General features: G+C 42.8%; 1 protein-coding gene across 1 annotated transcript; it reads left to right on the plus strand.

Annotated features, from left to right (window-relative positions):
- The first annotated feature begins 893 nt into the window (after nucleotides 1-893).
- BLID (BH3-like motif containing, cell death inducer) lies at nucleotides 894-19,606 on the plus strand. Its single transcript, XM_049641010.1, is given in 5 exon segments — nucleotides 894-927; nucleotides 9,448-9,489; nucleotides 9,492-9,597; nucleotides 9,599-9,674; nucleotides 9,676-19,606. Coding segments are annotated over 5 exon segments (342 nt in total). The 3' UTR covers nucleotides 9,760-19,606.
- Nucleotides 19,607-21,402: the final 1,796 nt, after the last annotated feature.

A 21,402-nucleotide genomic window follows, 5' to 3' on the forward strand; every position in this document is an offset into this window, starting at 1 on the left:
CCTGATTTTATCAAGGAACAAGGTCTGCCGCGGAAGTAAATTTTTATAAGAATAAAAGCTGACCTACCTGGGCATCACAACACTCTTGCCTGCTTAGCCTTTTAAAGCAGTTTTCTGCCCCTAACCCACTTGGTGCCTAAGGGTCACCCCTTAGCAGAATGGGCCATTGTTGAATTCCACACTCTCATCAAGTCTTTCTTCGCTTTTTGCTTTTTAGTCGTCTTAGTATTGACGGTTGGCAGTTGCCCCTCCTGCTCTCTTGTGTTTGCCTTTCAACTGCTTCCCCATGCCACCTGCAGCTCGTTTCTCTGAAACATAGTCGGGCCTGGCGAAACAGTTAACCAAAATGGCGGTAGGTACACTATAAGTGAAATGAGCCACCACACGGTTACGAGGGGGGGGCTCTAAAATCAAGGCGTACGTAATGTATCGTGGAGACATTCAGCTTGCCGCACTGAGCGTCCAAAAGTGGGTGATTGGCTCGCCGCTGTCTCCCAGGGTGGGCGCCAGGAGGTCGAGGTTGACAACATACTGACTGACTCAGAACTGGCGGGCGGGGTGCGTTGCTCTAGGTACAGTATAGATTAGGTCACGAGTTAGTATGTGTTTTAGGGATGGAAAGCAAAGTCTCGTGTCTGCAAAGTGGAGAAAGGATAAACTTTTCTGTAATCAAGCAGCGGCAAGAAAAATGTAGCTTACCGTGGGATTATAAAAATAAAAATAAGTATTACGCTGCCATATTGGGTGTCTTCTTCCAAGTATCCACATATGCACACACCATTTTGTCAATTTCACCGGTGGCCATTTTATTAAACCAGAGTAAAGTGGTGTTCGTTCACTAATGGGAATGCCGTTGTTTTCAAAGTTTCTGAAGAGTATTGTCCCCGGTAACCATGGAACAGCGCTCTGAGAGCCAAGCACTGAAGAGTACGCTAGACACACAGCCCTAGGGCAGAGACAGAAAAAGGGAAACAGTCACTTTGAAGATCACAACTATATTTTATTATTGAAAGGTTACGAAACAGCACGATTAGCTCAGAGCTTCAGGTTTTGTGTTAAGCTTTTGAGGATTATTTGTGAGTCTTCCTAAGTACCTAGGTGGGGGGCACCTGGGGGGCTCAGTTGGTTAAGCGTCTGACTCCAGCTCAAGTCATGATCTCACAATCTGTGAGTCTGAGCCCTGCATCAGGCTTCGTGCCCGCAGCCTGGAGCCTGCTTCGGATTCTGTCTCCGTTGCTTTCTGCCCCTCCCCCACTCGTGCTCGCTCGCTCTCTCTTTCTCAAAAATAAGTAAACATTAAGAAAAAAAGTTAAGTACCAAGGTGGGCTTTGCATATGTCAGGTGATATGTAGCATTCTTTGCTTTCTTTACTATTTTTAGCTTTTTCTAAAAATGAACATGTGGCCATACTCTTCTCTCTCATACTATTTTAGAGGAAAAGTATTTTAAGTTTCAAATTTATGATAATTTCTAGATTGGCTATTTAAAAAAATTTTTTTTAATGGTTATTTATTTTTTAGAGAGAGAGAGACAGAATGCGAGTGGGTTAGGGGCAGAGAGAGAGGGAGACACAGGATCAGAAGCAGGCTCCAGGCTCCGAGCTGTCAGCACAGAGCCCGACGCAGGGCTTGAACCCTCGATCCGTGAGATCATGACCTGAGCCGAAGTCGGACATTCAACCGAATGAGCCACCGAGGAGCCCCAAGATTGGCTATTTTTTTAAGTTTATTTATTTTTGAGAGATAGAGAGAACACACAAGGCAGGGAGGAGCAAAGAGAGGAGGAGAGAGAGAATCTCAAGCAGGTTCTGCACCGTCAGTGCAGAGCCTGAAGCGGGGCTCAAACCCACACACTGTGAGATCATGACGTGAGCCAAAACCGAGAGTCAGACCCTCAACTGACTGAGCCACCCGGGCACCCCTAGATTGGCCCTTTTAAACTGATGCAGAAATAGTTTGATTACAACCGTCATTTAGATTGCCTTTAGTAATATCAATATTAAGATAATCTGGGGGTGCCTGGGTGGCTCAGTCAGTTAAGCATCCAACTCTTGATTTTGGGTCAGGTCATGATATGACAGTTCCTGAGATTGAGCCCCACGTCTCTCTAACCCTCCCCCGTTCATGCTCTGTCTCTCTCTGTCTCAAAAATAAATAAACGTTAAAAAAATTTTTTTTAAATAAAAAAAGAGAATCTGTTATGCGTGCAACTTAGAATAGTGTTCGTATCTCCATTAGTGACCTTTCCACTTGTCTTTAGTAGATCTGTACAGAGAACCTGAAAACATAGCATTCCCATTTTATACATGGTTGAACTGGAACCCAGAGAGGACTAAAGACCCAGGCTCACCCTGGGATATGGATAACATGAGACCAGTGCTGTCTGGAAGGAACCGGAGAAGAAGTTCAAAGAAGCAGGAAGGGTTTTCTGACAGCAGACTAGGGTTCAAGTACAGAGGAGTAATTCACAAAAGACGAACAAGTGGGAGCAAACAGAGTCTCGGGTTCTAAAGGTCAGGTGATACGCGAGGAGAAGTTAAGCAAAAATAAACATCAGTCTGAGGAATGGAAGGTGTCCTCTCTGTCCAGTTTTATGTTGTTTGCTGGCACAGGTGGTTCTGGGGCCTCAGAACTTAGTCATGGCCAGATAGAAGTCCGAGGAGAAATCCTGCCCCTCAATGAGACGACAGAGAAACGCACATTGCCTCCTAGTTGGTTCTTTGTCAGTGGCATCCTGAAACTGAACTTCTCTTTCTGAGTCCATTGCACAATTCTGCCCATAAACTTATGAGATGGGTGGCAATATTTGAAAAGCCTTTCTCTCATCTTAGCAAAATGGTTTCAGGCAAGAGGGGGGAATTCAGTTTTAAAGAGGATCCCACTAACACCGTGAGAAGACAAGACTTTCCAGAGATCCTTTTAGAACAGCTCCCCTATTCTTGATACAACATCGATGCAGATGGTCCAGTATCCAGATCTAACTTTGCATTAGAACAGGAGGCCATCAGACTTTATCTAGAAAGGGCCGGAGAGTAAATATTTTGGGCTTTGTCGGCCATAGGGTCTGTGTTGCAACTACTCAATTCCGCCATGGTGGAATCCCGCCATTTTTCATTGTAGTGAAAAACAGCCATATCAAGAGTAACCAACGGGAGCAAAAAGGTTCTAGTGCGACAGGAAGCAGGATGGATTTGGCTCAAAGCCTCTAGTTTGCTCACCCCTAGACTAAAAGAACGAAATTTGTGGGGCACCTGGCTGGCTCAGTCGGCTTAGCGTCCAACTTTGGCTCAAGTCATGATCTTGAGGTTCATGAGTTCGAGCCTCGTGTGGGGCTCTGTGCTGACAGCTCGGAGCCTGGAGCCTGCTTCGCATTCTGCGTCCCCCTGTCTCTCTGCCCCTCGCCCGCTCGCACTCTGGCTTGCTCTCAAAAATAAATAAACATTTAAAGAAAATTTTTTTAAAGAATGAAATTTGCTTACCAACAAAAATGTATTAAAAAGCAACCCACATCTCCCTGTATGTCACGAAGAGTGTACAACAGAACGTGGAGAAATAAAGCTCATCAGAGGTGTTCAATCTCAGAATTTCTCAATGAGTATAACTGCTCTCATCTATAATTTGCCATTTCTATCAAACGGTCCTATGAATCAACCAGCCTTTGACAGTGTGATTATATTATCCATTTTATTTTGGGGACAAGGGATGCCTGTATGCTCCTTACCAAAAGAGTCTGGTTACTTCTTAAAGACAATCTCCTAGCAATTTGCCTCTTCTAAGCAACTGGGTTAAGGAGCCTCCTTCTGCCTTGATTTTCTTTAATCATATGCCCTCAATGTATCTATTATTCTAGTTTCTCCTTGAAACCTTCACACTGGGACCACATTTACCCATGACTTGTTTATCTTTTGTGTGTTTGGTTTTTGTTTAGACAATAGTTTGCTCTCCATTGACTGCAGTACTCAAAGCAGTGGCATAGAAAATCTAGAAACAATGCATAATCCCCAGTCACTTCTATTGTGGAATGCTTTATGTGATTTTTTTTTTTTTTTAAGGAACACATTTACTTTGGTAATTGTGTCCTGCCCAATCTAATACTAAAATCAACTCTAGGGGCGCCTGGGTGGCTCAGTCGGTTAAGCATCCGACTTAAGCTCAGGTCATGATCTCATGGTTCGTGAGTTCAAGCCCTGCATGGGGTGATCTTGAACCCTGCTCCATCCAGGTGAGCCCTGCTTCTCTCTCCCTCTCTCTTTCCCCCTTTCTCTCTGCCCCTCGTGGGATTCTCTCTCTCTTCTCTCTCTCTGCCCCTCGCTCGCTTGCACCCTCTCTCTCCCATAAATCAATAGATAGATAGAGAGGTAGAGAGAGAGAGAAAATCAACTCTAATTTCTCGAGTACTTCATTGACCAAAGTGACGTAAAAGTACGTCTCTGACTGGGAAAATCATTTGACATGGAAAACACGTATGCAGATGATAAGAGATTTGAGTATGTGAACAAGAAAATAACAGTCGGGATGTCAATCAACAAATATGTTTGGAAGCCCCACTGTTTCATGCATATGTAGCATGTACTGGAATATTGCTGGGGACTCTCGTAGGTATTATTTTAATCTTTACAACAACTGTATTGTGGGGATATTGTTACGTTCATTACGCAGGTTTGGCTTTGAGAGGTGAAATGACTTCCGCGGGTCTCAGCAGGATAAAGGACTGGGATTTCTACCTAGTCTTCTGGTAGTCGGCCTGTAGCACTCTCAAAACAGCTGCCTGTGGGCATATACCGAATAATTCCATGCAACTCAGATGCATCGTTACCCTCCTTATTTCTGGACACCGAGAGGACCGTAGATAAAATACAAGACAGGGTTGCTGCCTGGAGGGAAGTGTAAACTATTTTCCGAGATAAGGCATAGATGTCTTCTATGTGCCTTGTTCCTATGCTTCTCTCTGCATGCCCTGTCTTCCCCCCTGTCCAGCTGCTATCTTTCTACTCCGTATGTGTAGCAAATTTATTGAGATATAATTTACACGCAGCAAATTGTATCCATTTAAAATATACAGTCAATGAGTTTTGACAGACTCACATCCACAACACAGCCATGACAATCAAAATCCAGAACATCTTCATCACTTCCAAAAGTTTCTGTGTGTCCCTTTGCGGTCTTTCTCTCACCCTGGCCCTAGGCAAACTCTGATCTGCTTTTTGTCTCCATAGATTAGTTGGCAGTTTCTACAATTTTACAGAAATGGAATCAATATAGTATATACTCTTTTGTTTCTGGTTTCTTCCATTCAGTATAAAGATTTTGAGACACACCCATACTGTTACACGTGTAAATCATTTGTTTCCTTCTTATCAGTGAATTAATTAATTTCCACACAGAGCCCGATGCAGGGCTCGAACTCACGAACCACAGAGCCCGATGCAGGGCTCGAACTCACGAACCACAGAGCCCGATGCAGGGCTTGAACTCACGAACCGTGAGATCGTGACCTGAGCCAAAGTCAGATGCTTAACCAACTGAGCCACCCAGGTGCCCCCCTTCTGGACTCTTGAAGGGAGAGTCTGTCCTATGCCTAGCTTCTGGAGTCTCCTAGGTGTTCCTCAGCCAACCTTTCTGCCTATGTCTTCACATGGCCTTCTCCTTCTAGGTCTCAGTGCTGTCTCCTTTTCCGTCTCTTACAAGGACTCTGTCGTTGGACTTAGGGGACAGCCTGTTGCAGGATGACCTCATCTCAAGATCTTTACCTTAATTACATCTTTAAAGGCCCCTTTTCCAAACTAGGTCACATTCTGAGGTTCCAGATAGTCATATCTTTTGGAAGTCACAATTGAACTCACTCTACGCATATTTTAGAAAATTTCCTCCTAAATATTGTGTTTTATGATGCTGTTATAAATGGTTTAAAATTCTTCATTTCTAATGATTTGCTGCTAGTACCTAAAAATATAATTGACTTGGATATGTTAATCTTGTATTTGCTAGATAATAATTTGCCAAATGCAATTATTCTGGCCATTGTTATAGAGATTATTTTAGGATTTTCTACTTAAACAAGCACACCAATTACAAAAAGTTACATCAGTTACAAAAAAAAAAAAAAGCCATGTTGCTTTTTCTAGTTATGCCTTTTCTTTTTCTTGCTTTATTACAATTACTAAGATAGATGTCCAGTGAAATGGTGACTAGAAGTAATTAGAGCAGGCCTTTTCCCAATATTATGGGGAAATGATTTTATAATTAAGCATTAGGGATTTTGTTTATAATAAGTTTTTGTAAGATGTGTGTTATCAGATTGAAAAAATTCCTTTTTTATTCCTAATATGAGAGGTTTTTTAATAAAAAAAAGAGTAAGAATTTTTTTCAAATGATTTTTCTGCACCTATGGAAATAATGGTGCTTTTTCCCATATATCCTACTAATATGATGAATTACTTTGATTATTAGATATAAATCAATCTTATGTTTCTGGAATAAATCCTAATGGGAGACAATGCTCTTTAATATGTTGCAAGATTTGATTTATTACAATTTTGTTAAGGATTTTTGCGTTTATGTTTATCAGGTATATTGGTCTGTGATTGCCTTATAATTTATTTGCCCAATTTTGATTTAAAAAAATCAGTGAGGGAAGTACTCCCTGTTCTTCTATTTTCTGGAAGAGTTTTGTAAGATTAGCATTATTTCTGACTTGGATATTTGATAGGAATCACCAGTCATACCATTTGGACCCGGAATTTTCTCTGTGGGAAAGTTTAGACAATGAATTTAATTGCTCTTGGAGATACGAGGCCATTGAGATTTTCTGTTTCATCGGTGTCCATTTTAGTAAGTTGTATTTTTTAAGGCATTTGTCCATTTTATCGAAGTTCTGACCTCGTTATTTTTAATAGGTCTACCCTAGATATCTTCTCCTCTTGAAACTTTCCCTGACCCTTCCAACAGAAGAGATTTCACATTCTTCGTGCCATTACTTTACCTAGTAGCCCTTGTACTCCCACTTTCCTATGCGGCTGTGTGCCCATATGTCTCTTCTTATGCTAAGTGAAGGGCCTTAAAGTTTCACGATTGCATCCTCTTTATCTCTGAGTCTCTGCCACCTTGTGTGGTGCTTGGCACCTACCGCCAATGTTTCGTCAACCTGTTCCACCTCTCATGGTCTGATTTGTAGCTACACATGCATGTTTCTGACTTCCTCAGTAGATTAGGAGCATCTTTTGCAAAAATGGCAAGTACCAGTCCATGTTCATATTCCTTCCATGTGTTAGATTTAGAATAATTTAACCTCTAAAATAACACTAATCTTACAAAACCCTTCCAGAAAATAGAAGAACACGGAACACTGCCCCACTCACTTAAAAAAAAAATGTTTATTTATTTTTGAAGGAGAGAGAGACAGAGCATGAACAGAGGAGGGGCAGAGAGAGAGGGAGACACAGAATCGGAAGCAGGCTCCAGGCTCTGAGCTGTCAGCACAGAGCCCGACGAGAGCCTTGAACTCATGAACCGCAAGATCATGAACTGAGCCAAAGTTGGACGCTTAACTGACTGAGCCACCCCAGGGTTTCTTCCCTCACTCATTTTTAATCAAAATTGGACTATTAAATCAAACTGTATAGAAAGTCAGTGTTCTATAAATGCACAAAATAGGTTAAATGGAAATCAGGAAAGCATGCATCAAAAAGGGGAGAGAACTAAGGAAACTAACATTGTTGAGTGCTTACTATAAGCCGGACATTGTGATAAACAATTTCTATTCCTTATCTCATTTAACCTCAAAATAAATAGGCATAGAAAATACAATCATCCCCAATTTTACACGTCAGGAATCTGAGTTTCCAAGAAGTTAAGTACTTTGCCCAAGTCCACAGAGTTACTAAGTGGCAGATCTGGGCTTCAGATCCAAGCCTGAATGATTCCATTATCCATGTTAGTGGTTTCAATTATACTTTCGCCCTACAAGGCACTTGATGGATTTTTTCCCAGCTTACCTTTAAATTTTGCCAGAGTAGAATATTATGTGCCCCCTACTTCCAACTGAGTGTTGGAATGACTGTAAGTTTAGAGAAACACCCAAGTATTCCCTGAATACTTGTTCATATATATATATTTTAAATTTGTTTCGTGTTTGTTTATTTTGAGGGAGAGAGAGGCAGCGTGCAAGCCGAGGAGGGGCAGAGAGAGAGAAGGAAACACAGAATCCGAAGCAGGCTCCAGGCTCTGAGCTGTCAGCACAGAGCCCGACGCGGGGCTCGAACTCACGGACCGTGAGATCGTGACCTGAGCCGAAGTCGGACGCTCAGGAGCCACCCAGGCGCCCCTCTTGTTCAATATATCTTGATAGTAGATACAGGAAACACCAGAGCCAATCGCATAGCCTCTCTGCTGTTGCTAACTAAGATGCTTCTACCTTAAGTCTCTTGTCTCTCAACACAATAGTACTCTACAAATCACCTAACCAGGGTTCTCATGATAATCAGGCTTTTCCCAATGAGAAATAATGACTAATGCACCATTTTCCCAATACATTTTAGCCAAAGAACTAGGAAGGGGAGGCAAGTTTTTCAACGATTCCAGCCTATCAGTCGAAGCAAGATGTTCTGAGGTCTTCCCGGTGTGGAAAACAACAACAGCATAATGGCATTTGTTTATTTATTATTTGTGTACAATACCATGGTCAGGAACTTGCCGTTTCACCAGGGAAATATTGCAATACATCTTTGAGGAGATGACTTACTTCACACTGATCATTCCCTGTAGTCTGCCATGGGGAGGTTGATACTTTCATGCATTATAAGCACCAGACAAGATAGCTGGATAAATTTTCTCTCTTGAAATTCTAGTCTCGGTTGGAATGACTCCCTCAGGCACCCACAGCTCTAGGTTCTTGCTGACTAAGAAATGAAGCAAATACTCCCAGGGGTGTTCACATTTGGGAAAAAAAAAATCCAAAAAAAAAGTATCCCTGCTGTTTAGATGTCAGAGATCAACATGGGGAGATTTCTTACCTTTAGGTAGAAGATAGAGCTTCTTTGCAGTCTGAGCATCAAACTTGAGAGGACATCATCAAGACTTCGTATTAATTAGTAATGTTTATTCACACAAACCTAGATCAAATGATATTCTAGGTGGAGGCAGGTGAGAAGAGGCTAGAATGACTACGTGAACCCTTGGAAGCTATTATCGGCTGAGGATTTTTGATGAGTTGCCACTTGAAATCAAGGAAAATACCAAGGATAGTAGGAGTTGAGAAGAGAAGGGCAGGATGTAATCTTTCTTCTTCCACTTAACGCTGTGCATAAGGAGAGCCCAGTCTATATGAGCTGCCCTATAGAAACTTGCTGAATGAATGAATGAATGAATGAATGAGTGTTTGATTCTGAACTTTCTCACACTGTAACTTAAAATTATGGTGGATGTGCTGTGCTCCATTTGGGTGTTGCAGGAAGCCAGGAGGGACCTTTCTATTCGATCTTGGAAACTGAGAGTGACTTTGTACTGCCTGGTTAGAGCAAGCTTCTGGCCATTATTCCATTTATCCAGAGGCAGAAGGGACCCTCTTGCCTGTCACTAGAACACAGTTGCCAGTTTCAGCAAAGAGCCTATATTGTATTGCCTAAGGAAACAGTGTTTCCTCTTACAAGGTACAATCTTGGCTCCTCTGCCACGAGGGGGGGGTGTTCTTGAAAATGTGCTCCAGAGACCTTCCTATTTAACCAGGATGCAAATTGCATTGCTACCTAATTCCCCCTGCTGAGGCCCTATGAAAGGAAGAAGTTGGGACAGATACAGCAAGATATTAGGGCAGATTTTCCCCCATTCTTCCTGCTCTACTACACAGAAGTGAACTCGATTTCAACAAGATGACCCAATTCTTAGCATGCTTTTCTACCCACTTTTACCCACAACGCTTCCAAATCACTGTCTGATTCACATTGTGCAGAGAAACCAAATGGAAAAGAAAAGATAAACTGGCCACTAAAAAGTAAAATGGCATTTAATTAAAACTAAGCTTCCAAGTTAATGAGGGGGGGGGGGAGTGGGAAATGGTATTTTGTTAAAAAAAAAACAAACACACACACACAAAACAAAACAAAAGCTCTGTGATTAAACCTCAGGACAGCATAGCACATCACTACCCTTTTGTGGTTTCGAGCGTCTTTTATTTGTGCACTGGAGGCAGATATTTGTCATGTTGTTAATAATTGCTCTGCTAAATTGTACCCAACAGTGTACATCACTGTAACCTTGTTTATTCGCAGACCTTTCATTTTCTTCCTGTACTTTCCTTAAGCTTGTTTCTGACGGGTGATGCCTTCACAGGCGTTTTCAATTTTAAAGAACACAATCCGTTCATTTCACTAGGCATCTTTATTTGCTTAAAGTGGGGGAGGAATCAGATCGCAATTATGTTGTAAATAAGTCCATCCGCTTCCTCCCCTTTGCAGGAAAAGCTGGGGGTGACAGCAAAGAGAGCCCAAAGAAATAGAAATTCTACTAGGTTTTCATGAACTCAGGCCTTAGAGCAAATAGAACTAAATCTGTGGAGTTGGTGGAGGGAAGTGACAAAAATGCAAAGGGGGTTTTGTTAGAGCTTTTACTCTAAGGCATTCCAGTGTTTCCCTTCTCTTCCTTCCACTACCCTGACCCCACTCCAGCCCCATGGTCAGAATCGAGGGCGAGGGCACGGGGCGCTTCCGAAGCCAGAAGGAGAACAAGAATGAGGCTCTGGGTTAATCTTTCCGGGTCATCGTGAGAGGTGGAAGCAGAAAGGTAGCCTAGAGGGCCTCGTTTTTTGACCTCTCTAAAGCTGCCATCAGAGAAACTCCGAAAGAACTTTCTGATTTTTAAAATACTGAATCCTAAAAAAAATTTTTTTAATTAAATCAGATACTTAATCTTGTTGCGAATCTTTTGAGGTGGGAAAATCTGATGAGAAATAAACGTTCGCTATATTCCTATGCACTGGGTAGGCTCCTGGAAACATTGGAGGGATTGTTCGCCAGAAAGCCTTGGCAGTTTTCAAAGCTGGCTGGCCAAGTCATGAGAGACGAGGAGAAGTGGTTTGTGTAGTATTGAGTCCAGCATTGTGTGCAAAACACAGGTTTCGATGTAAAGAAATCTGTTGCACAAAAACCTTGGAGAACCTAATCCTCCCTTGTCTTTACAAGTACTCTCTCCTTCTTCTTCAAAAAAAATCTTTTTTAGAAAATCTGAAAAAAATATAAGAGAATCAACGTGGTCCTAAAGGAAGCGTATCTCTTTGTTTTAATTTTCTTTTCTTTTTGCTTTTACATTTAAGAGTTAAGACAACATTTCAGCAGAGAAATGTGGAGAAGGGTAAAGGGAAATCAATAAAGTTATTCTGTGACTTTTCCCAGGAGGCGGCTGTGTTAATCGAGAAAGGCCTGCTTGGCTATATATCGAGTCCGAGGAGAGAGCAGGAGTTGATTTTGAAACAGATTTTCCCAGCTAGACTGAAGGAGATATATATATATAATATACACATATGTACATACATACATGTGTGATGTTTACAAGAATGGTATGTATCTGCATTACGCTATTCTATACATTCTAACATATATGAAAAGTAGATTTAAAATTTAATTTAAAAAGTAGATAAAAATAATTGCTTTCGATAATTAGTGATACCGATATCAACAATTCCTCTAACCGTAGTTTCTGCATGGTGATCTAGGATCGTTTTACACTTTATGAGTTTCTCTCGTAAGTTCTTCGACTCCCAAAGAAGGAGCGCCTAAGGTGACAAACGGAAGGGATGGAAACCGGATAGATTTCCTGACGCAAGGCCGGTGGAAGTGTCATTGACCGTAGGGAAACTTCTAAAGAGTCTCTCTGGGTTATTCATGTGGTCACTTTCTCTAGTGATCAGTGCTATCGCAGGCGTGATTTCAGCAGAGTTTTTGAAAGCCAAGTTGGTCAGGACACTACCCAGTTACGCTGGGTCACAGCACCACATTCTCGAGGTCACTGGAAGCAGTGGTGGGTTCTTTCTGAACGGATTTGGGCAACATAATTGGGTGGGAGGCAGGATACCTGAGTGTCAGGCCTGACTTCATCTTCACAGTGATCTTGAGTGAATTACCTCTCCTTTCTGGATGTCAGTTTCCCTTTGTATGAAATGGGATGGATAATTCTTGCATCTTCTGGACAACTTCCTTATTGCCTAAGAATCTTGTCAAAACTTCTTTGATCCAGGCAATGCTCAGGAGATTTGGGAGACCGTTAAATGGGGATCTCCTTTTCATGACCCGATCTGCTGTGATTAATTCCTCCATTTTGAGACTCTGCACGTTTTTCTTCTTTCATTTTGGATGTCTGGATCCTATATTGTTTTTAACATCAGCTAAGATGCTCTATTTATTTTCGAAAGACAAATTCCGTCTGTATCATAACTGTTAAGAAAATAGTTTTGTAAGAAAATGGAATCTAGACAGAGAGAGGGACTGTGCAGTTCTAGAATTTTCCTGGAGGGGATTTAAAAGTTCATCTAGTCTCATCCTCTCATTTTATATTCAAGGAGGAAGCTAATGATCCGAGAGGAAAAATGTCTTGTCCAAGGTTGCTATGACAACATTTTTTTAAACTTTTTAAAAAAATTAATTATTTTTTAATTTGCATCTAAATTGGTTAGCATATAGTGAAACAATGATTTCAGGAGTAGATTCCTTAGTGCCCCTTACCCATTTGGCCCACCCCCCCTCCCACAACCCCTCCAGCAACCCTCAGTTTGTTCTCCATATTTATGAGTCTCTTCTGTTTTGTCCCCCTCCCTGTTTTCATATTATTTTTGTTTCCCTTCCCTTATGTTCCTCTGTTTTGTCTCTTAAAGTCCTCATATGAGTGAAGTCATATGATATTTGTCTTTCTCTGACTGACTAATTTCTCTTAGCGTAATACCCTCCAGTTCCATCCACGTAGTTGCAAATGGCAAGATTTCATTCTTTTGGATTGCCGAGTAATACTCCATTGTATAAACATACCACATCTTTACCCGTTCATCCATGCTGTGACAGAATTAAGCGGAGAACCCACGTCTCTTTAACTTTCAGTTCTATATTTTTTCCATTGGTTCATGTGCCTTGAGACCACTATAATTGGAAACAGTACCTGAAGTTCAAGTAAGCAGACCGGACCAAGATTTGTCAACCTTTGGCTTTCCCCAGGGCCATATTCTAATTCTCTGTGCATAACCTGACCAACATGGCGTTAGCATCCTCATGGAGGATGGATTCATGGTTGCCAGAGCCTCTTCTTTGTCCCCTCCTGTCCCATAAGACCCAGCCTAGACTCTGGATCTAATTGAACTCCTACTTTTCCAAGCTTACTTTGGGCATGGTTGCATCTGCACTTTATCTGACAGCTCTTAAATTTTATCTTTAAGTTGACTTTACATATTTTTTTAAATTTTTATGTTTATTTATTTTTGAGAGAGAGGGAGAAACAGAGCATGAGCGGGGGAGGGTCAGAGAGAGAGGGAGACACAGAATCCGAAGCAGGATCCAGGCCCCGGGCTGAACTGTCAGCACAGAGCCCCAGGCAGGGCTCAAACCCACAGACCGGGAGATCGTGACCTGAGCCGAAGTCGAATGCTTAATCTACGGAGCCACTCTTGTGCCCCAACTTTACACATTTTTTATTCGACATTTACTGAGAGTTTACTGTGTGCCAGTCCTGGGCAGTGGGCCGGAGATACAGAGCTGGATCCCACAGTCTCTTTAAGTACAATCACGGTGTAATATGTCCTGCATGAGATATGCTCATATGAGATGTGCTGTGTGGCGGCAGGAAGCGATGAAGAAGGAGAGACTGGGATCATCTGAAGAAGTCCAAGAAGATGGAGATCTGGGATAATTGCCTTTACTCTCTCCTCTCCTTCTTTATCAGAGCCAAGAAGTTAATTTTAGACAATAGTATTTTCCAGAGCCATCTCGGCCTTGTGTTCAGCAAAAGAGAAGTAGCATGTAGGATTTTTCTTTTACTTCCTGTCTTAGATATTCTCACCTTCCTCCATAAATTCTCTGAACGAAGCAGGTTTCCTGATACTTCAGTCAATTCCTCCTGTGCTACAGAAAGCAAGTCCTCTGGGCCCAGAGATGCACACATATGTAGATTCGTTGGGGGGAGAAGATGTTATTCACCAATCGTTTCCTCTCCAACTTTAATTTTTAAATCAGTTTTCTTGATTTGCTTTGCTTTTAAAAAGACCTTGACAGGTTGACACCTAGGTGTTTACTAGAAACACCCAATAGCTCTGTTAACGTTTTATAACAGAGCCCTAGCCGGATTTTGTTTGTTTTATTTTCAAAGTGCGTCTCCTCCTTCCTTACCTTAGAGTTGTTCTCATTTTCCCATCAATTTGAAGACATGGATTTTGAGTAATTGAGCACATGGCAGGAGAGGAAAATCATCAGTTGAAGATTGCTTGCCTGTGCGTAATCCGTTGATTGGTCTGTGTGCATAACACTGTGACCCTAGATCATATTAAATTCCCAGAAGAGGACAGACAGAACAATAATTTGTAAAGCACCCATCATGCGGCAGGCACAACGCTAACCATAGTAAAATCATAATCAGCACACTTCACGCAGGAGGTATTAAGTATCTTAGCTCTTAGCAGAGCTAAGAGACCCACGGGCCCATAAACCGAGCAATTTTCCAGACTTGCGGTAGGTCGTCATAATATCACGGCGAATCTTTGAAGACTTAAGAATGCCAGAAAGTTCACTTAACCTCCCTTCATTTGGGAGTGCAGGTTGGTTGCAAACTCCAGTTGGTTTACCCTGTCTGGATTGGAGAGTGTGCAGTCCAACATTCCTGAAGGGCAAAGCATCGGACCCCGGAAGGCTAGCGTGGCTCCCTGTGACAGAGTTCCCTGTGGTCTTCCTGTCATTGCTGTTTGCAGCATGGAGAGACTCTTTGATGAGTGTTGAGTGCGCCACATTTAAAATCTCTGAGTTAGCAGTTTCCACCTTGGGAATATTCCTGGGTTTCTCCCCCAGAGTGCTCCCCGTGCATCTATCTCCGTTTGAATCTTAGCAGGAAGTCTGGGGCTGCCACGGCACCTCGGTCCCCGAAATGTGTCTCAAACAGTGTTTCTGTGTTCTTTTATTAATTCTGCACACTCAGTGCTTTTGAAACTCATCTATTTCACAAATACTCAAGTAAATGTAATCGTATCTTTTTGAAGCTCTTCCTTACTGTGCTGTCATTACTAAATAATGGGGGAAACCAGGCGGCATAGGGTATGATTATTAGTAACAATACTTTGGATTTGCACAAACTCACTCTCAATGAACCCTAGGCAGTTCCTACACATTAGCTCATTTTTCCTCACCACAGCTGGGCCGGGAGACCTAGATTCTATTCTTGGTGCTTCAACAACCTTCTTGGGAAAAGTATTTAGCCACTAATTGCCTCAGTTCCCAACTATGAAAAGGGAATAATGATATTAGGATATTTGCCTCTCCCTGTCTTTATCCTAGACCTTTAGAACCTAACTAGTAAAAAAAAAAAAAAATGTTTTTAATCTGAAGAGCCTAAAAAGTCTAAAAGAGAAGGAGTGTGGCTTGACTTTATTTCCATTAATGAAAAGGTGAGATACAGTCTTAGGAGTTTGACTGGAAACCTTGAAATCTGAATTGTAATCCGGTATCTGCTTCCTGATAGACCATTGCCTTGGATACCTCTCTCCTTTATATTGGAAAGCACTTAGCAATCCAGCAATGGTGAATACTATAAAAGGGGACTGATCTTCTAAGGAGCATTAATTTGGTCAGCAAAGATGTCTCTATGAACCATGGCATCAATAAGACTGAATTTAAGATGAGAACACTCTTGGCTTCTAAAGCCTTCCCCTCCCCCCACCCCTCTCCTTTTCCTCACAACCTCCTGGCTGTGTAGCTGTTTCAAATATATAGACAAATAACTCCAGCCCAAGTCCCTGGCCTATATCTTTGGTCTCCTATCATCTCTAGACTCTTGGCCTGGCAATCTCCATCTTCAAAAGTTCCAGGGGCAGAAATAAGCCTTTTTGCTTGCCAGCCTAAACCTAATGACTGAATGGCAGGGAACCTAGACCAAAATAGAACTTGGCTCTTAGATGATATGCGTCAGCCAAGAATAATGCTTCTTTTTTAACGTCAGGCTCAATTCTATTAGTGCACAGGTAATAGGGACCTCATCCTTTAGAAGGGCCTTGATTTTCTCTATTTTTCACTCTCAGTTTACCCACTTATTGTATAGGAGTGAAAGCTGCTCTCTTTTACCTGCCTACATCCAAAAGGCTACTGAAATGTACTACTTACAAATTGGTCAAGTCAGACCCCAAGGCAGTAGGCCATAGAGTACCTTCCAGAGGGCTTCACAGACAACATGGGCTCGTCAGATAAGTGACAGTCCTTGTATGGAGTTAATCTAGAAGCCAAGAAGAGTCCTCTGAAGCTCACCCAATGAAGGATAAGGAGGTAACAGAATTAGTATACATATTCATATCAAAAAATATTATTTATTTTTTTTTAAATTTTTTTTTAACGTTTATTTATTTTTGAGACAGAGAGAGACAGAGCATGAACGGGGGAGGGTCACAGAGAGAAGGAGACACAGAATCTGAAACAGGCTCCAGGCTCTGAGCTGTCAGCACAGAGCCCGACGCGGGGCTCGAACCCACGGACCGTGAGATCATGACCTGAGCCGAAGTCGGACGCTTAACCGACTGAGCCACCCAGGCGCCCCCCAAAAATATTATTAAATAATATGCTGAAGACTTCTCTCACCATTGATTTCCCCTACTATCCTAAAAGGTGAAGGAAAGCGAAATAATATGTTTTTTCTTTTACTAGGCAAAAATTCAAGTCTTTAGCCTGACATTACTTAACCTGACACTTGGAACTCTTACAGATTTGGGGTATAAAATCTGCCAGATGACTCCTTTGGAGACCACTGGAGCTTCAGACTGCTTGCACCAAACACTGCTCCCTACTGGCTCAAAGTCTCGTTGCTTCAGGAAAATGGTTTTGCTGATCAATGCAGAAGGAAGCTTCGTCTTCCTCCCCTTCCTGGGAATATCTTTTTGTCAGTTAACGAGGGACTCTTGCTGAGGGAATTTAGATAGTTCCCATCTAAAGCATGTTTAGAGTTTAGGGGCTGGAGTCGGGGGGACTGTGGGTATGCATCCAGCTGTCCCTTGAGAGTCACGGTCAGCCGCCAAGGATGCATCTTTAGAGACTTGAGTGGTGTCAAAACTCTGAATGTGCATCAGTGCCTGTCAAAGGACAGATTGAGCGCCATCATATTCTCCCTGCCCGCCCCTATCGCCCAGATGAGGTCTCGGGTGGAAGCTAGCCTGCCAAGGATACCACTTGTACACGCTTCAATACACTTTCCTTAGGCAAATAAGGACTTGTGTAACCTTTTTTCAGAATACAGATTACGAAACTCTGGAGCCTTTCGGTCATACGGTCACGAACGATTTCTAGCTTCTCAACCTCTTTTTTCTGAAATGAGGGCATCTGAGCTCGGTTGCTTATCTCAGGTCTGGACTTACCCACACAGTTTAAAGTGCAAGAGATCTCCCTCCCTCCCTGCGTGTAGCCCAGAATAGGCCTTCACAGCCACGTCATCCTGGACACTTTATCACTTGATATTACCTCCTAATCCACAGATCAGTGAGATTTCAGACAGAATCTGTCTGGCTCTCAAACAGAAACAGCATGACTTCAGAACATTTAGAATGAATTAAGCAGACCAATTTGTTATTTTTCAGAAACACAAAGGTGGCTCTAAGTGGGACCTCAGCCAGAGTATGGTCTTAGAAAATAAGGTTGCAGTTCACCCTTTATTGAATGTTATTTTATGTGGCATCGTACTAAGCGTTCTTCCAAGGGTTATTTAGACATGAGCTCTGATCACTCAAAAAGTTACAATCAAAGCCACATCAGCATAAACGTTTATTAAAAACTTTTGCTATGGGGGTACCTGGGTGGCTCAGTCCGTTCGTTAGGCATCCAACTTCGGCTCGGGTCATGATCTCATGGTTCAGTTTGTGGGGTCATGCCCCACGTAGGGCTCTGTGCTCATGGCTCAGCGCCTGGAACCTGCTTCGGATTCTGTGTCTTCTTCTCTCTCTGCCCCTCTCCCGCTCACACTCTGTCTCTCTCTGTCTCTCAGAAATAAATAAATGTCAAAAAAAAAAAAACCTTTTGCTATATACCAGGTGCTGAGCTATATACCAGAAACACAATAGCAATCATGTGACAACCACCCTCCGCGTTCATCTTGGAATTTGGAGCTAGAGACAACATAGTCTATGGATAGTGCCAACACCAGAACATCGAGTTCTTTCCTCTAGCTAACGGACTTATACTGCCGAGCACAGTGCCTGACATACAGTCAAGTACTCAATAAATATTCCTTGGCTAAAATGAGCTAATGAAAAGAATGAATGGATGTTAAAGTGAAGTAAGTATAGACTGCTATGGAAAACACATCGGAGGAGAAACCAGACTCGTGGGAGGGGATGAACTGTGTGGAAAGTGTCATTTACACGGAGACAAGAGTCAACACAATGATCTAAAGGAAAGACCGGGCTCATGGAGTTCGACCTGGTTCGGATCCTAGCGCTGCGCTCAGAGCTGGGCATTTCCAACTATCCCAAACCTTTGAAAACACTGATGATGGCTTTGGAAGACAAAATGAGATATTATTTGCCTGTTAAGTGTCTGTCACATCGAAGAACTCAAGAGCAGCTAGTAAAGGAGTAACAGAGAACAGAACTGCAACGTTAAAGCAATAAAGACCTGAGGAGTAAGGTTAAGAGCACAAACACTTTGAGGGATGGATGGCAATGACGAGCTTAATTTAAAGTCACGGTGGCAGCGGGGAGAGGTGCTCCCGAAGTTCTTAGCTTCTAAGCCCAGACAAGGCTGGGGGGAGGGTAGGTGTCTTACGGGATTTATCTTCCTCTTCCGATCCGTCTGAAGGCTTTCGAATTCAGCTTTTAGCTGCAAAACCACGTGGGCCCTGCCCGTCACTGTTTACGGTATGGTAAATGCCCTTTTCAGATCATCAGATCCTCTTAAAATATTGTGACGTGTCGAAGCTCGAGACAGACCATATATGTGTATATGTTTATATACAGAGACATAGAAATACACACATAAAAATATAACCTTTTTCTCTAGAAGGCCTTGCAATAATTAGCTTCTGTTGCTTTTATCTTAAATACCCACAAATATACCAGACCCCTTTCCTTCTGTGCTTCCTTCCCTACATGTCCATCAGGCCCTTTCCCACTGCATTCATATAGTTAGATCAGCGCGCGCGCACACACGCGCACACACACACACACACACACACACACACACACAAACACACACACACCTGTTATCTACCAGCTTCAGCTTTTTTTAGGTGAGCCTTTGGGAAGTGCCCTGATCTGAACTGGATTGTCAAATATGTTAATATGGGGGCGGGGACGGGGGAGGGGGAGGAGAAGATGCTGGCAGCTGACTTTGGGTTTGGGTTTTCGGTCCATAACAGGAGATACAACTATATTTTGACATGCCCCTCCCCCCCCCCCCCCCCCAAAAAAAATGTCAGACAGGAGAATGTGAGAGACCAAAGAAAGGGAAAGGTGGGGGCCAAAAATGAAAAAAGCTGCTGGACAGGAGAACATTCTAGACATAAAAATTGGAGGAGGGGAGAACTAGAGGTGTTTCGAATGACAATGGGGGAGGGAAAGCAGTTGGTTGGGCCTTTGAAAAGGTGCCAGGAACCAAGAGCCAGGGGCAGTGGCAGAGGGGAAGGCCAGGTAGGACAATTAAAACGGAAATCTGGCTCCTTACAGCGCAGCTGGAAGCGGGCTACAGAATTTGCTGCAGTGGGAGGTGGGGCCAGTCTGGCAGTCTGTGGGTTTGAAAGGAGCTGGGCGGGTTGGGGAATGCCAGTCAGCCTTTGTAGTTCTGGGCTTGGGGCGGGGGTGCCGAATCCTGGGCTTCAGGTCAGAAGCCTGGCTAGGGTGGCTTTGGAGAAATTGTCCCTCTGCTCCCAAACTCTTAAAATGCGCTCATCCCTTCACTGGCCTCCAATCACAGCAGAAACACGTGTCCTGGAGGCTGTCCTCCAGGAGAGGTCCCAGCTCTGGTACCTGTTGGCTGACTGATGGGGTCCCTCTCCTTTCCGATTTCCCTAGATACCCTAAACGGGGCTGAATACAATATCTCTACATATGTCCCTTCATCCTGCCCAAATGCTTCACATCTCCCAGACTCCTAGGGTTAATCCCAGGGACAACCTTGCTTTGAAAGAAAAAAATGTGCTGAGCCTACTAGAAGATTTGGAACTCAGAGGCCTCTGTCTGTCCCTGCTTCAGCCAGACCCCAGACAGCCGGCTCAAGGAGATGGACATTTACAGAGAAAGAAGCAGTAAGTTTATGTTTGTTGCTGTTTGTTTTCAAGGCTTGGTCTCTCTCCCCAGAATTAAGGTCCCTGAAAGCATGAAGCTTTCTCTTTTCTTTTCTTTTCTTTTCTTTTCTTTTCTTTTCTTTCCTTTCCTTTCCTTTCCTTTTCTTTTTTCTTTTTTCACCCCTCTCCTTTCGTTTCTTTTTCTTTTCTTTCTCTCTCAGCAGAAGTAAATGATATCCCCTTCCCATCTTGGGGGATGATTCAGAAAAGCAATCGAATTAGAAAGGGTTTCTTCACTGGTGTTCCTATCTTGGGTTAAAAATATCTGAAGCTGATTTGTGCGTGCTTATTCTCAACACTGTAATATTTTAATGTGTATCTGCATTTGTTCAAGTAATTTGTACTGATTGTTCTTCTCCAGAATAAATACTATATATCTGGCTGATTGGTTGTAATTAGGATGAATTTGTCCCGGCAAGGCACTTGCACGGATGTCTTCTTTGAGGATTTTTGCGCATATTTGCTGCTCATCAAAGGGAAGGCTAGAAGGACTTTGGAAGGAGGGTGTGGTCGAGCTGATTCAGCTTCCTTCCAGGCCCATCCCTGACTTCTCTCTGCTCCTCCCTCTCCCCATCTCCTACCCCGGCTCCACACATCCTTCCTGAGCCAGCTGTCAAGGAAATGGCATATACCTTTCTTTTCTATTACCGCCTGTGTTAGACGGCTAGGTAGGCGACCGGTCCCTGCAAACAAACTCACTGCATTTGTTATCTGAGCATATTTTTCCCAAGCAAGACAGAGACCGGGCTATTGAATCTACTCCCTAAGCTCCTCTCACCCTGGGATTCTTAGCCAACACGGTAATAACAATAATAATACTGTATTTAGAAACTCTCCAGCACATTTCCTCTCTGAGAGTCTTACAGATGTTAACTAATTAATTTTCACAACGCTCCGTACGAGAGAGGTAACT

This window comes from Panthera uncia, chromosome D1 (assembly GCF_023721935.1).
Source record: "Panthera uncia isolate 11264 chromosome D1, Puncia_PCG_1.0, whole genome shotgun sequence".
NCBI lineage: Eukaryota > Metazoa > Chordata > Mammalia > Carnivora > Felidae > Panthera > Panthera uncia.